The 14,291-nt window shown below is 36.5% G+C and overlaps 1 protein-coding gene across 1 annotated transcript in view; it reads right to left on the bottom strand.

Moving 5' to 3' along the window:
• The window catches only part of MEIKIN (meiotic kinetochore factor), a 62,350-nt gene that overhangs the window by 38,856 nt on the left and 9,203 nt on the right, over nt 1-14,291 (bottom strand). Inside the window, exons 5-7 of the mRNA XM_045828261.1 lie at nt 12,851-12,988; nt 6,385-6,504; nt 3,991-4,030 (exon numbers count right to left, since the gene is read on the bottom strand). Of these exons, the coding sequence (XP_045684217.1) occupies nt 3,991-4,030; nt 6,385-6,504; nt 12,851-12,988 (298 nt within the window). The remainder of the gene's footprint in view (nt 1-3,990; nt 4,031-6,384; nt 6,505-12,850; nt 12,989-14,291) is intronic.

Genomic DNA, 14,291 nt, shown 5'->3' with positions numbered 1-14,291 from the left:
TCCTATTAAAAATTGTATCTTGGGACTTCCGGCAAGATGGAGGCATAGGTGGATGCACTGTACCTCCACACACAACCAAGATTAGAACAACAACAATTTAGAGGCAGAATAACACCCAGAACTGGTAGAGAATTTATCTGAATGGAAGTCAGACAGCCAAGAAGTTGAAGTAGACCCGTTCATCCAGACCGGTAGGAGGGGCGGAGAGGAGCAGCCAGGCGCGGGTCACAGCGCGCGAAGAACAGGGAGAACTGGGCGTATAAGGCAACGCAGAGGGAGTGCATAAGATCACAGCAGGGGGATCCTGAGTATGCAAGCAGCAGCTGGCGGACCCAGTGAGGCGGTGATTGTGGACCAGGGCAGAGCGCGCAACTCAGGATCCCAGAGAAAGGACTGAGGTCCCAGGAGAACGGAGCTACCGCCATTGTTCCCTCCCGCCCCTGCCCCCACCCCCACATACAACATCACAATCTAGTGACTGGGGTGCCCAGCCCCAGTGAATACCTAAGGCTCCACCCCTCACCGTAACAGGAGCGACCAGACCAAAAAAAAAAGAGAGAGAGAGAGAGAGACATGTCTCAAACAGAAGAACAGATCAATACCCCAGGACTCATCCTTTTGAGGGACCAAGAGATAGCCAATCTATCAGATGCATAATTCAAAACACTGGTGATCAGGAAGCTCACAGAATTGGTTGATTTTAGGTGCAAATTACATGAAAAAATGCAGGTTACCATAAAAGAGATGAAGGAAGATGCATGGAGAACCAATAGTGATGGGAAGGAAACTGGGACTCAAGTGAATAGAGTGGACGAGAAGGAAGAAAAAAAACAACCAAACAGGAAACAATGGAGAAATAAGAATTCAAAAAAACGAGGAGAAGCTTAGGAACCTCCAGGACATCTTTAAACATCCCAACATCCGAATTATAGGGGTACCAGAAGGGGAAGAGGAAAAGCAACAGATTGAACACATATTTGAACAAATAATAAAGGAGAACTTCCCCATTCTGGCAAAGGAAATAGACTTCCTGGAAATCCAGGAAGCTCAGAGAGCCCCAAAGAAGTTGGACCCAAGAAGAAACACACCAAGGCACATCATAATTACATTAGCCAAGGTAAAAATGAAGGAGGGAATCCTAGAAGCAGCAAGAGATAAGGGAACAGTAACCGACAAAGGAGTCCCCATCAGACTGTCAGCTGATTTCTCAAAAGAGACCTTACAGGAAAGAAGGGGCTGGAAAGAAGTATTCCAAGTCATGAAAGACAAGGACCTATATCCCAGATTACTCTATCCAGCAAAGCTTTCATTTAGAATGGAAGGGCAGATCAAGTGCTTCTCAGATAAGGTCAAGTTAAAGGAGTTCATCATCACCAGGCCCTTATTTTATGAAATGCTAAAGGGACTTATCTAAGAAAAGATGATAAAGAAAAAACATGTATAGTAAAAGGACAGCAAACTCACAATTATTAACAACCACACCTAAAGCAAAACCAAAAGAAACTAAGCAAACAACTAGAACAGGAACAGAACCACAGAAATGGAGATCACATGGAGGGTTAGCAACAGGGGAGTGGGAGGAGGAAAGAGGGGGAAAAGGTACAGAGAATAAGTAGCATAGATTGTAGGTTGAAAATAGATAGGGGGAGGGTAAGAATAGAATGGGAAATGTAGAAGCTAAAGAACTTATAAGTATGACACATGGACATAACTAAAGGGGGGGATATGGGTGGGAGAGGGTGGAGGGGAGTGAAGGGGGGAAAATGGGACAACTGTAATAGCATAATCAATAAAATATATTAAAAAAATAAAGACATCAATTTAAAAAAAAGTATATCTCCTTGATCCTAACTTTATTTTTTTACAACTTATTGATGTAATTCACATACCACAAAATTCACCCATTTAAAGTGTGTAGTTCACAGAGTTGTGCAACCATCATCACAATTTTCTATTACAGAAGTCACTTCCCATTTCTTTTTGAACCTCCCAGTCTTAGGCAACCACTAATCAGCTTTCTGCATCTGTAGATTTGTCTATTCTACATTCAAATGAGGAACCATTCAATATGTGGCTTAATGTTTAGCACAATATTTGCAGAGTTCATCCATGTTATAGGATGTATCGATATTTCATTTTTTATTGTTGAATAATATTCTATTATGAATATACCACATTTTACTTATCTATTCATCAGTAGATGGACATTTGGATTGTTTCCACTTTTTGGCTATTATGAATAAAGCTACTGTGAACATTCATGTACAAGTTTTGGTGTGGACATATGTTTAATGTCTCTTAGGTATGTATGCACAGCTAGGAGTGGATTGCTGGATCATATGGAGCATTTTGAGGAACCGCCAAACTGTTTTTCAAAGTACTACCTTCACCATTTCAAATTGCCACCAGCAATGTATGAAAGTCCAAACTTCTCCACATCCAAGACAAATTTGTTATTATCTTTTTGGTTATAGCCATCCTAGTGGGTATGAGGTGGTATGACACTTAAGTTGTGCATTTTCCCAATGGATAATGATATTGAGCATCTTTTCATGTGCTTATTGGCCATTTGCATATCTTTTTTTGGAGAAATATACGTTCAGATCCTTTGCCTATTTTTAAATTGGGTTATTTGTCCTTTTGTTGTTGAGTTGTAAGAGTTCTTTATCTATTCTGGATACAAGTTCCTTACCAGATACACAATTTACAAATATTTTCATCCATTCTGTGGATTGTCTTCTCACTTCCTATATAGCATCTACTGACTTTGTTTTTAAACCTGTATGAATTTTTTAATAAGTTCCTTAAAACTTTTAAGATTAAGGTGCTAACAAATTTCATTATATTTTACAGAACTAATGAAAATATTTCAGGGGTTCCCATCACATTCAGGATAAAATAAAGATCCCAGCCCTCAAGGCCATTCATGGTCCAGACTGCGACCACTTCCTTCAAATATCTCACGTACACCTTACCCTTCAGTCTACATGCCCCAAACCAAACTCTTGATCATTCCCCAGTAATATGTTTCTCCTCAGTCTTCCCCATCTTAATAAATGGTGACTCCATCCTCCCCTATACTCAAAGCTGTGGAGTCAGCCTTGACTACTTTCATAATCTACCAACAATCTACCATATTGCTTCTGCTTTCAAATTATATCCAAAATCTCAACTCTCACTACTTCTACTCTTATCACATGGTCCAGAGTCCAATATCTCTTGTGTAGATTATGGAAAAATTCTCCTAACTATAATATCTCCAACTCCTTGCTTCCTCATAGTGGAGTCTCAACATAGCAGCCATGGTGGGGGGTTTTTTTGTTGTTGTTGCTGCTGTTGTTAAAACATAAGTCATATCATGTCATCCTTCTAAACCTTCAAAGGCTTTCCAATGCATTTACACTCACCTACAATGTTTTATATTACCTGGCCTCCTGCTTCTTCTCTCAGTTCATCTCCGACTTCTTGCTCACTCCACTCGAGAGCCTAGGCCTCCTTGCCTCAGAGCCTTGCTCCAACTATTCCTTCTACCCCGAATGCTCTTTTCTCCAGAGAGTCATCCAGTGAGTCTGTCTCCTTCTTTAGGTCTCTGTTCAAATGCTATCTTCTCTTGATGACTTCTCTGACCACACTGTTAAAATAGCAAACCTCCATCCCAAGGCTCCTTAACACATACCCTGCTTTATTTTTCTCTATAGAATTCATTACCATATAGCTCAATATAAATTTACTTGCTTGCCTTTAGTGTCCATATTTTCCAACTAGAATGTGGACACAAGGAAGGCAGAGATTTTGTTTTTAATCAATTTCATTCACTACTATATATTTCTAGCAATTAGAACAGTACTGGCACACAGTGAGTCCTCAAAAACTACTTAATAAATGAATACTTAAATTTGGGTATTTACAATCATACCTTGTATATAACTATTAGAACATGAAGTTTTGAAAAGCATGAGTAAGTGTTAAAGTGTTGGTTATAGTTCTTACATTTTTCTATGGCATTTCTGATAGTCTTCCAAAGAGGTAGCTAGGAAAGAAAAAAATCTATTAGAAATATATTTCAAACACAGACCAGAGGTTCAAATTACTCTTGGGAAAAATAAATATTTCCTCTAAAATTCATAGTGATAGTGCCATTTATTTTTCAATTTTTGTTTTATATTGCTCTCATGTCTGCCACTTAAATTAATAAAAGTATTTTCAAAATACCAAAATAAAACAAAATTGTAAAATTTTATGAGATGCAGGAATCTGTCACCTTGTATTTAAATAGTTCTTTACAACTTTTGAGGTCCTTCTACAGCTATCATCTTACTTGATTCTTACAGCAACTATTTGAGGAAAACATACCATTTTTCTATCTCTGTTTTACATATAAGAAAATAAATAATCGGTCAAGTTGTAAAACTAATAGCTGTATACCTGAAACTTAAACTTGGGTCTCATGGTTCTTAACCCAGGACCAACTACATAGATATGCATATCGGCAGATTCATTAGACAAGAGAATGCCTATCAATCAACACTTTACTGCCTAGATACATAAGGATATTACAAGGAATATAAAGAGCCATGGGTGTGGTCTTCTGAATTATAACCCTCAGCACCTGCAGAACTCTGCTTACGTTAGATTAGAGTATAAAAATCCCAAGTTAGGTAAAAGTGATGTGAACGGTGCTTTCCAATAATTACAAACCATTTCCCTGAAAGGGAAGTTCCCCAAACATAAAGGACTATAGTGGATACGTATCATTTAGCATCTACTCTCTGCTTTTGCTCACAAGAGTTTCCTGCTTTTTTCTTCTGATGGTCCAGACACAGCCTGTTACTCAATTCAGTAAGAGCCCTGCATATCTCCCAGACCAAAGGGACTGTTCAGGGATAGGTATATGAACTAATTTAAGCCAATGAGTAAGGCCCAGGACATCTGTTCAAATTACAGGAAAGAAAAGCACTTACCTCATTGGATGTGAGGCTGTAAGTATGTAAATCTGGAGCTAGAAAGGGTTGTTAAATAAAGGAGCCTGGCTTAGAGCATAAATGATACAGAAGGATCCTGAATTGAGAGAGAGAAAGGAATTGGGTCCTATGGATGTCATTTGAAAACCTGTATCAAGTTGCATCAGCATCTGACTTAGTGCTGGATCTTTTCAGGTACACGTGGTAATAAATTCCCCTTTTCCCTGGCTGGCGTAGCTCAGTGGATTGAGTGCAGGCTGCGAACCAAAGTGTCGCAGGTTCGATTCCCAGTCAGGGCACATGCCTGGGTTGCAGGCCACGGCCCCCAGCAACCACACACTGATGTTTCTCTCTCTCTCTCTATCTCCTTTCCTTCCCTCTCTAAAAATAAATAAATAAAAATCTTAAAAATAAATAAATTCCCCTTTTAACCTAATACAGTTTGTGATAGGGTTTTTTGATTTTGGTGGGGGTTTGTTTTTGTTTTGTCATTTCCAGTGGACAAAGAACTAACTGAAATACTTAGTAAAAAGGCAGACTGTGTCTTTGGGCAGTTTATATCAGCAAAGGTGTTGCCAAACTAAACATAACACAGAAGATAAGACCTTCAAACACTGTTGGAAATACTTCCATCCAGACAGGAAGAAGGAGGAAGTGATACTTTTCTGATAGTATTTTTTGTGTGTGTAGCTATGACTCTTAGAACCATAGGAATGTTTTGCGTGGTTTCACATAGCCCCCTCTCCCTGAATACATAAACAAAACGGAACAGGATGGGGGAACCAAAAACTGAATCCAACATTAAGAACTGAATCTAACTATATTACAAGTGAATAACAACTGGAAGGGAAAGAAAAGAACTAACCTACACAACTTTGGAAATGGTATTTTGATTGGACACTATAATGCTGAAGACAAAAAGAACCATACGTAAATGCTTTATTCTATTTAGCAAATGTGTTTCTCACAGGGGTCTGGTGAAACAATTCTAAAACTTCTTTATATGTACACTAGAATTAAATAAATAAATAAATTAATTAATTAAATTAAATATTGGACTTTAATCCATAAAATAAATATCCATAAGCTCATACTGATAAGAATAATTTAATAAGGGCAGAAAAGAGACAGTTCTTTTACAGTAAAATTTAATTAACTAATGTAGCAGGAAAGAATGAAGTGGAAAGTCACCACTAGACAAGCAGTAGTTGCTGTCAATTTCCTCTGATGTCTGACAATATCAGTGAATGAAAGTTTGAGGAGATACAGGATTTTCAGTATTTCAAACTATCATTTATTAGATATGTGTTAACTACAAAGAGAAACTAACAACTTCACAGTGGTGAAAACCAACAGACAATACCCTTAACCATGTGATGACTGCTTTTCCTGTGATATGAGAAAAAAGAATGTGAAAACTCACCTAAAATTGAAGATAGGTTTGAAAACTGGGGTGCCTTCTCTACTGCTACTGCTTTACTGGTATCCAGAAGAGTGGAATTCTTGCATTGTGTGTATTCTTCCAACCTGGGGCACTCCCAATCTAAGAAAGCAGACAGAAAGGCATAAAATTTTCAACAATAGCAAGCAGCAGGTTACCTTTCCCCCCTTCACCTTAGGTCCCCAGCCCATATCCCACTATGATAATTGAAGTTTTGGGTGAAAAAAAGAAAAAAGACAAGCCTTGACAGCATCAGGATGGCGAACAGTTTTGGCCTATCCCTGTGCTCTAACCCAATTTCTTTCAGACTTTTGCCCCATGAAGATTATTGACCTAAGGGACAGACAGCACACATGGGAGCTGCCTCTCATATTTTATGTATGTTATACCTATGTCTCATTAACTCTCTCATATCACTGAACAACATACTATTACTTGATGTCGCTTTTAAGCTTTCCATTGACTTCCCCCTATGGAAAAATGAAGCTATTCTCTACATCCCTTTGTTCCCACCTTTCCTACCCTTCCCATTGTCCTTATTATTATATCACATATGTAATTAGATCAATATTCAATGTAGATATTATGATGGTAGCTTGCTATAAAAATGCTACTTACTCTTGTGGTATCCCATAACCACCTTTTGCTTTTCCTGGGGTCAATAAAAGCCTCTTTTGTTTGTTTAGTTTTCTCTGTATTTTCATCTATTTAATCTAAAACTCTACCAAACTATATAAATTCGCTCTATTTATTCCATTCTCTGGTGTTCTGAAATTACATAATGCTCCATCTTAAAGTTTTCCATCTATTATGCTAGACATATTGTGGCCCCTTTAACCCAGAAATCATATTCTCTATCTCTAGAAAATGTTCTTGAATTACTTCTTTCATAATTTTCTTCTGTTTATTTCACTATCTTTTTTCTGGAACTCCTACTATTTGATATTGGATATCATATATGTCTTCTCTACCTTACCTTTTGCAAATTGCAATCTTTTTTCTTTCATTTTTCTGAAAAATTTCCCCAGCCTTATCTTCTAATACTTCTACAGTTTTATGCTCTGCTATTGCATTTCATTTGTTCTCTGAATAGTCCCTCTTCTTATAGCATCCTATTCCCATTTAGTGGCTACAATATATATTTTTATCTCAAAGAAACTTTTGAGTTACTTTCCTCTCCTTGTGTTTCTATTTCTACTAGGGGTTTTTTTTCTTATTTTTTAAAACTTTTACTTTATTGTAGTAGGAACACTTAACATGAGATATACCCTCTTAAACCTGTAAGTCTGTAAATTCGTAGAGCATCATTAACTATAGTTACAAAGTTGTACAGCAAATCTCCAGAACCAATCCATCTTGCATAACTGAAACTTCACAGCTGTTGAATAGCAACTCCCCAAACCTCCCTCTCCCTATACCCTGGCAACCAACATTCTATCTGATACTTTCATGAATTTGACTATTTTAGATATCTCATATAAGTGGTATCATACAGTATTTGTCCTTCTGTGACTGGCTTATTTCACTTAACATGTCCTTGAGGCTTTTCCACATTGTCATGTATAACAGGATTTCCTACTTTCTTGACACTAATATTCCATTGCATGTATATACCATATTTTCTTTATCCATTTATCCATCCATAGACATTTATGTTGATTCTTCACTTGGCTATTGTGAATAATGTTCCAATGAACATGGGAATGCAAGTAATGTCTTTGAGATACTGACTGCAATTACTGTAAATAAATATCCAAAAGTGGAATTGCTGGATCATATGGTAGTTTTATTTTCAATTTTTTTAGGAACTTTCATACTGTTTTCCATAGTAGTTACAACATTTTACATTCCCATCAAAAGTGATTATGGGTTCCAATTTCTTCACATCCTTTCCAACACATCTTTTTAAAATAATAACCATTCTAACAGACATGAGGTAATGTCTCACTGTGCTTTTGGTTTGCATTTCCCTGATTAGTAATGTAGAACATCTTTTTTATGTACCTGTTGTCTATTTGTGTCATCTTTGGAAAAATAATCTATCCAAGTCTTTTGCCCATTTTTAAATCATGTTGTGTTTTACCCCTGAGTTGGAGGAGTTTCTTAATATATTTTGAATAGTAATCCTTTGTCATTTGAGGTTTGTAAGTCTTTTCTCCCATTTTGGAGGTTGCCTTTATACTTTGCTTATTGTTTCTTTTGATGCACAAAAGCTTTTCAGTTATATGTAGTTCCAGTTGTCTACTTTTGCTTTTATTGCCTGTGCTTATGGTGTCATATCCAAAAAATCATTGGCAAGGCCAATCAATTCTACACTAGAATCCAACAAAACAGGAAGTTGTCCCCTATATTTCCTTCTAGGAGTCTTATAGATTCTGGTCTTTTGTTTAAGTTTTTAATCCATTTTGAGTTGATTTTTGTGCAATGTAAGGTTCGGGTCCAATTCAGTTTTTTGCATGTGGATATCCAGTGTTCCCAACTTCATTTGTTGAAGAGACAATTCTTTCCTCATTGTGTGTTCTTGGCATCCTTGTTAAAGATATGGTGACATATTACATACACATGGATTTATTTATGGGCTTTCTATCCTGTTCTGTTGGTCTGAGTCTGTCTTTATGCCAGTACCATACTGTTTTAATTACTCAAAAATAAAATTTGCAATATATTTTGAAATCAAGAAATGTTCATTTTCTATCTAGATGATCTACCCCTTATTGAAAGTGGGGGTACTGAATTCTTCTATTCTTGTGTTGCTGTTTCTGCCTTTAGTTATGTCCATGTTTGCTTTATATGTTAGACACTCTATTGTTAGATGCATATTTATTTATAACTGTTACCAGTTCCTGGTGAATTGACCCTTCCATCATTATATAATGTACTTTTTTATCTTTCATGACACTTCTTGACTTAATGTTTATTTTATCTGATATAAGTATAGCTATTTCTGCTCTCTTTTGTTACCATTTGCATGTAATGTCTTTTTCCATCCTTCACTTTCAGCATGTTTGTCCTTAAAAACAAAGTGAGTCAGTCTTTGAAAATCTACCACTGTCTTTTGATTAGGAATTTAACCCACTTACATTTAAAGCAATTACTGACAGGAAAGGACTTACTACCAATTTGTTCAATGTTTTCCGTCTATTTTTGTAGTCCTTTTGCCCCTTACCCCTCTTTTCCTCTCTTCCCATCATCCTTTGTTTTATTGATTTTTAAATTGGTATGCTTTGATGTCTTTCTATTTTTATTAAATTTTGTTTTTATTTTATTTTTCCCCCCCAAGGACACTTTTTTTTTCATTGCTTTTAGTGAGAGAGGGAGAGAGAGAGAAACATCATTGTGAGAAAGAAGCATCAGTTGGTTGCCTCCCATAGGTGCCCTGGCTGGTGACTGGACTCACAACTTTTCAGTTACAGGACAACACTCCAACCAACTGAGCCATACAGGCCAGAGCTCTATTTTTCTTTTGTGTATCTGCTATAGGTATTTCCTTTGTGGTTACCATAGGGCTTAGACACAAAACGTAGTTTTAACAGTTTATTTCAAGTTTAATAAAAACTTTAATCATATACAAAAATATTACATTTTTACTTCACCCCTCACACACAGTTATTAATGTTACAATTCACATCTTTTTATATTGTGTATCCTTTAACATTTTTAGTTATTTTAAATACTGTCTTTGAACTTTTATATTAGAATGAAAAGTGATTTTTATGCCACTGATATGGTATTAAGTATTCTATGTTTACATATTTATCATTAAGTTTTATGCTTTCATATGCTTTTATGTTGCTGTTTAGCATCTTCTGTTTAAACTTGAAGAACTCCCTTTAGCATTCCCATCAAGCATGTCAAGAAATGATTAACCCCTTTAGCATTTGTTTGTCTGGGAAGGTCCTTACCCTTTTTTTTAAAGATTTTATTTATTTATTTTTAGAGAAGGAAGGGAGGGAGATAGAGAGAGAGAAACATCAATGTTCAGTTGCTGGGGGTCATGGCCTGCAACCTAGGCATGTACCCTGACTGGGAATCAAACTTGCGACACTTTGGTTCGCAGCCTGCGCTCAATCCACTGAGCTACACCAGCCAGGACCCCTTCATTTTTTTAAAAGGATAGTTATGCTGTTTATAGTATTCTTGGTTGACGGTTTTTTCTTTCTGTGCTTCGACTACGTTGTGCCATTACCTTCTGGACTACAAGGTTTCTGCTGAGAAATATAGTGAAAGTCTAATGGAGGTTCCCATATACATATCAAGCCACTTTTCTATTGCTGCTTGCAAAATTCTCTTTGAATTTTGACAATATAATGATGTGTCCCAGTGGAGATTTCTTTGGGTCATCTTAGTTGAGATTCTTTGTACTTCCTAGGACTGGATGTACATTTCCTTTCCCAGATTTGGGTTGTTTTTAGCCAGTTTCTACGATAAGCTTCTCTCTCATATTATCATAATCTCTCTTCTCCCTCTGGAATATTTTGATCTGTTTATGTCCCATGTGCCACTTAGGCTTTCTTTACTCTTTGAGTTCACCGATTCTTTCTTCTGCTTGATCTAGTCTGCTGTTGAAACCCTTTATTGGGTTTCTCAGTTCATTTATTATATTCCTTAGCTCTAAGATTTATATTTGGTTCTTTTAAAAGTTTTCTATACATTTATTGAAATTTTCACTACTTTCATGCATTGATCTCCTGAGCTCATTGAACATATTTATGATGATTATTCTAAATTCCCTGTCAGGTAATTTATATATCTCCAGTTAATCATTATCAGTTTCTGGAGCTTTACTTTATGCCTTTCTTTGGGCCATATTTCTTTCTTTTTTTTTCTTTGATTCTTTGTGTTGATATCTGCACATTATAAAAACAGCCACCTCTTGCAGTCTTCATGACTAACTTCAAACAAAAGTTTCTCACCAATTAGCTCATCCAGAAATTGTGGGATCCTCTTAAACCTTCTCCCTAGTCAAAATTAGCATCTGTATTCTTAGTAGTTACCAGGTGTCTAGAGTACAACAGGTCCCATCAGTGCTCTGAGATAGGTGAGACAGAAACCATTTCTTTGGGAAGCCCCCCAACTCTTTTCTTTCCCAGAGAGAAGCCGGAATCTAGTGAATACCTGCATGTTAGAACAAACAGCCATCTTTGCTCTCTGAACCCATCTGGCTTCTAGAGTATGTCAGGTCCCATCAGAACTCTGGAACAGGCAAGACAGTATCCAGTCCTCTGAGTAGTTCCCAGGAAATTTAGAATGTTTAATACATGGTTCAGTCCTTTCCTTCCCTCTCCAGGGAAAAGCTGGGAGCTGGGGATTTCCTGCCAATTATATGGTACCATGCTAGAGGTTGGGTTTATAGTGAGAAGGTATCTTGAATATTCCTCCTGATGTGGCTGATTACGTGCTTTTCTGGAGTTCAGAAGCTTCTCAACTAGTTTCTAGATTTCTCACAAATGGAATTAGTCCATGCATTGCTATTGAATTGGTGTGCCCATGAGGGAAGAGGGTCCAGGGCTTCCTATTCCGATACCTTTCTGATGTTACTCCCATATTTAATTTTGTTTTTATTTCTATGTTTTATGTTAAAGGCTTTCCTCAGAAGTCTGGTGACCCTTGGCTCTCTGCTCATATTTAAGAGGGGGACCTAAAAGGCTAAGTAGAATTTCTTGTGGCTTGTCACATAGTTGGCTTCACTGTAGGGTTTTCCTGCCAGTGTCATCAAAGGACTTCTGAGGTCATTATCATTTGACATTCTCTTTAGGGTTGCTCAGATTTCTCAGGAAAGTATCTTACATTCTCCTGTCCGAAAGGCTCATGTCTGGATGCTAGTATTCTGGGAACTGAGCAGAGAAACAAGCTGTTGGGCTGAGATAGAGATAAGCACTGAGTGAGCAGGTCCTACAATTTATAGCATGTAGTTTCATTTAAATTTTACCTCTTCTGTGTTCAATACAGTATCTGAAGAAGTTGCCTTTTTCTGTATAATAAATAACCCCAAAATCTCAGTGGCATAAAATGAAAGCATTTATTTATTATTCCCATGTCTACTAGTTGGTTCAGGCAGTTCTGCTTCATATTATAGGTTTGCAGATCAACTGGGCAGCACCTCCGTACTCTGAGGTTGCCTGGGCTATTCTGCTCTGTACCTGTCATTCTGGGGTCCCACAAAGAGGCAGAAACTAAGCTGTATATATTCTTCTCACAATGGCAACAGTGTATAAGAGGGTAAGCCCAACCATTTAAGCATATTTCAAAGGTCTGCATATGTTTTATTCATTAATATCCTATTGCCAAATCAAGTCACATCACCAACTCCACAGCCAAAGTGTAAAAGGAGGTTTTGGTGAGGAAAACAAGTACACCTTCTCAAAAAGATCATTATTCATTGGAGGGTTTATGGACAAAAGAACAATTTCTATACTGAAAAAATTTAAGGTTGAAATTATTTCCTCACCTAAATAATCTGATCCTCTGAAGAGTTCAGGTGATGGGAAGGTACTTAAATTCTCTTCAAAACTCTTGCATTCTGTATACGAGTCTGTGATTGAATAGCTCAGAAGAGAACTACAAATATCACGCTGTGAACTTAGTCCTGTAGAATAAACAAACAAAAAAGGTAAAATGTTTCCATAGTAAATAGACGTAAAATCCTAATTTGAATTCAAATTTTTAGAAATGTACATGCAGTTGTATGTTAAGATGTAAAATTACTTCCACATACAACTGAAAAAACATACTATTGGTGAACATTTAAATTTCATCTTAGAAAATAATTGTTTTTGATTTAGGGGAAAATGCATTATAATTCTTTTCCATTGTTTTTCAAAGTTTTATAACTTTATCTTTCCTTACTTTGGTTCAGTTATAATTCTTGACTTAAAAGTCCCAGTGTTATATATAAGTAACCCATTAAATAGCTGGAGAGAAGAAAGGGTAATTCTTAGTTATTCCATTATAAAAAATCAATGAACCTAAACATAAATAGATTGAAGGAAATGAACAGACAGCCCAGAAATAGACTCACACATATATTAGTAACTGATTTTGACCAAGATGCAAAGGCAATTCAGCAGAGAAAGGATATATATATTTTTAAGTATGCTGGAACAACTGGATATTCACATGCAAAAGCAAAACAAAACAGAAAACTCTCATACCTTCAATCACATAAAAAAATTAACTCTAAATGAATCATAGACCCAAATATAAATCCTAAAAATATAAAACTTCCTGAAAAAAAGGAGAAAGTTTTCATGATAGTGGGTTAGATTTCTTTGCTATAACACTCAAGTGAGTCATAAAACAACAGCAATGATAAACTGGACTTCCTCAAATTTAAAGAATTCTCTTCAAAAGAGACTGTTAAGATGAAAAAACAAGCCACAGGTGAAGAGAAAATATTTGCAAGTGTAATTGAATCCAGAATTAAAGAACTCTGAAAACCCAACAATAAGAAAAAAAATCTCAATAAGAAAATGGGTAAAATATTTTAACTCAGAACCTCCCAGGCTCAGAGTCTTACAGTTAGCCTTGTGAGAGTGGACTAAAATAAAGAATTTTCCAATAAATTATTGCAATAGAACTTAGAACTAAAAGTTAAGAACCAGAAAGTTTAGTGAGAAAAGGAAAAACCTGCTATAGTCAGTAAGCATTTATTAAACACTTCCAACGTGACAAAATAGAGATCAACACTAACAGAAACTGGTGGGTCGGGGATTAAGGCAGGAAAGGGGAACGGGTTGGGGGGGGCGGGCAGGGAATGAAGACAACTATACTTGAACAACAATTTTAAAAATGTGAAAAAAAAACCCAAACAGAAAAAAAACCCTATTATCCCATCCCTGCCCTGGAACTAACTTATGCTTGTTTCTGCTCATCTACTAGCTACCTGAGAG

The sequence above is a fragment of the Phyllostomus hastatus genome, unplaced genomic scaffold (genome assembly GCF_019186645.2).
Source record: "Phyllostomus hastatus isolate PE091 unplaced genomic scaffold, TTU_PhHast_1.1 phas_contig_150, whole genome shotgun sequence".
NCBI classification, from domain to species: domain Eukaryota; kingdom Metazoa; phylum Chordata; class Mammalia; order Chiroptera; family Phyllostomidae; genus Phyllostomus; species Phyllostomus hastatus.
The sequence above is the reverse complement of the archived record's forward strand: the minus strand, read 5'-3'. Positions and strand labels throughout refer to the sequence as shown.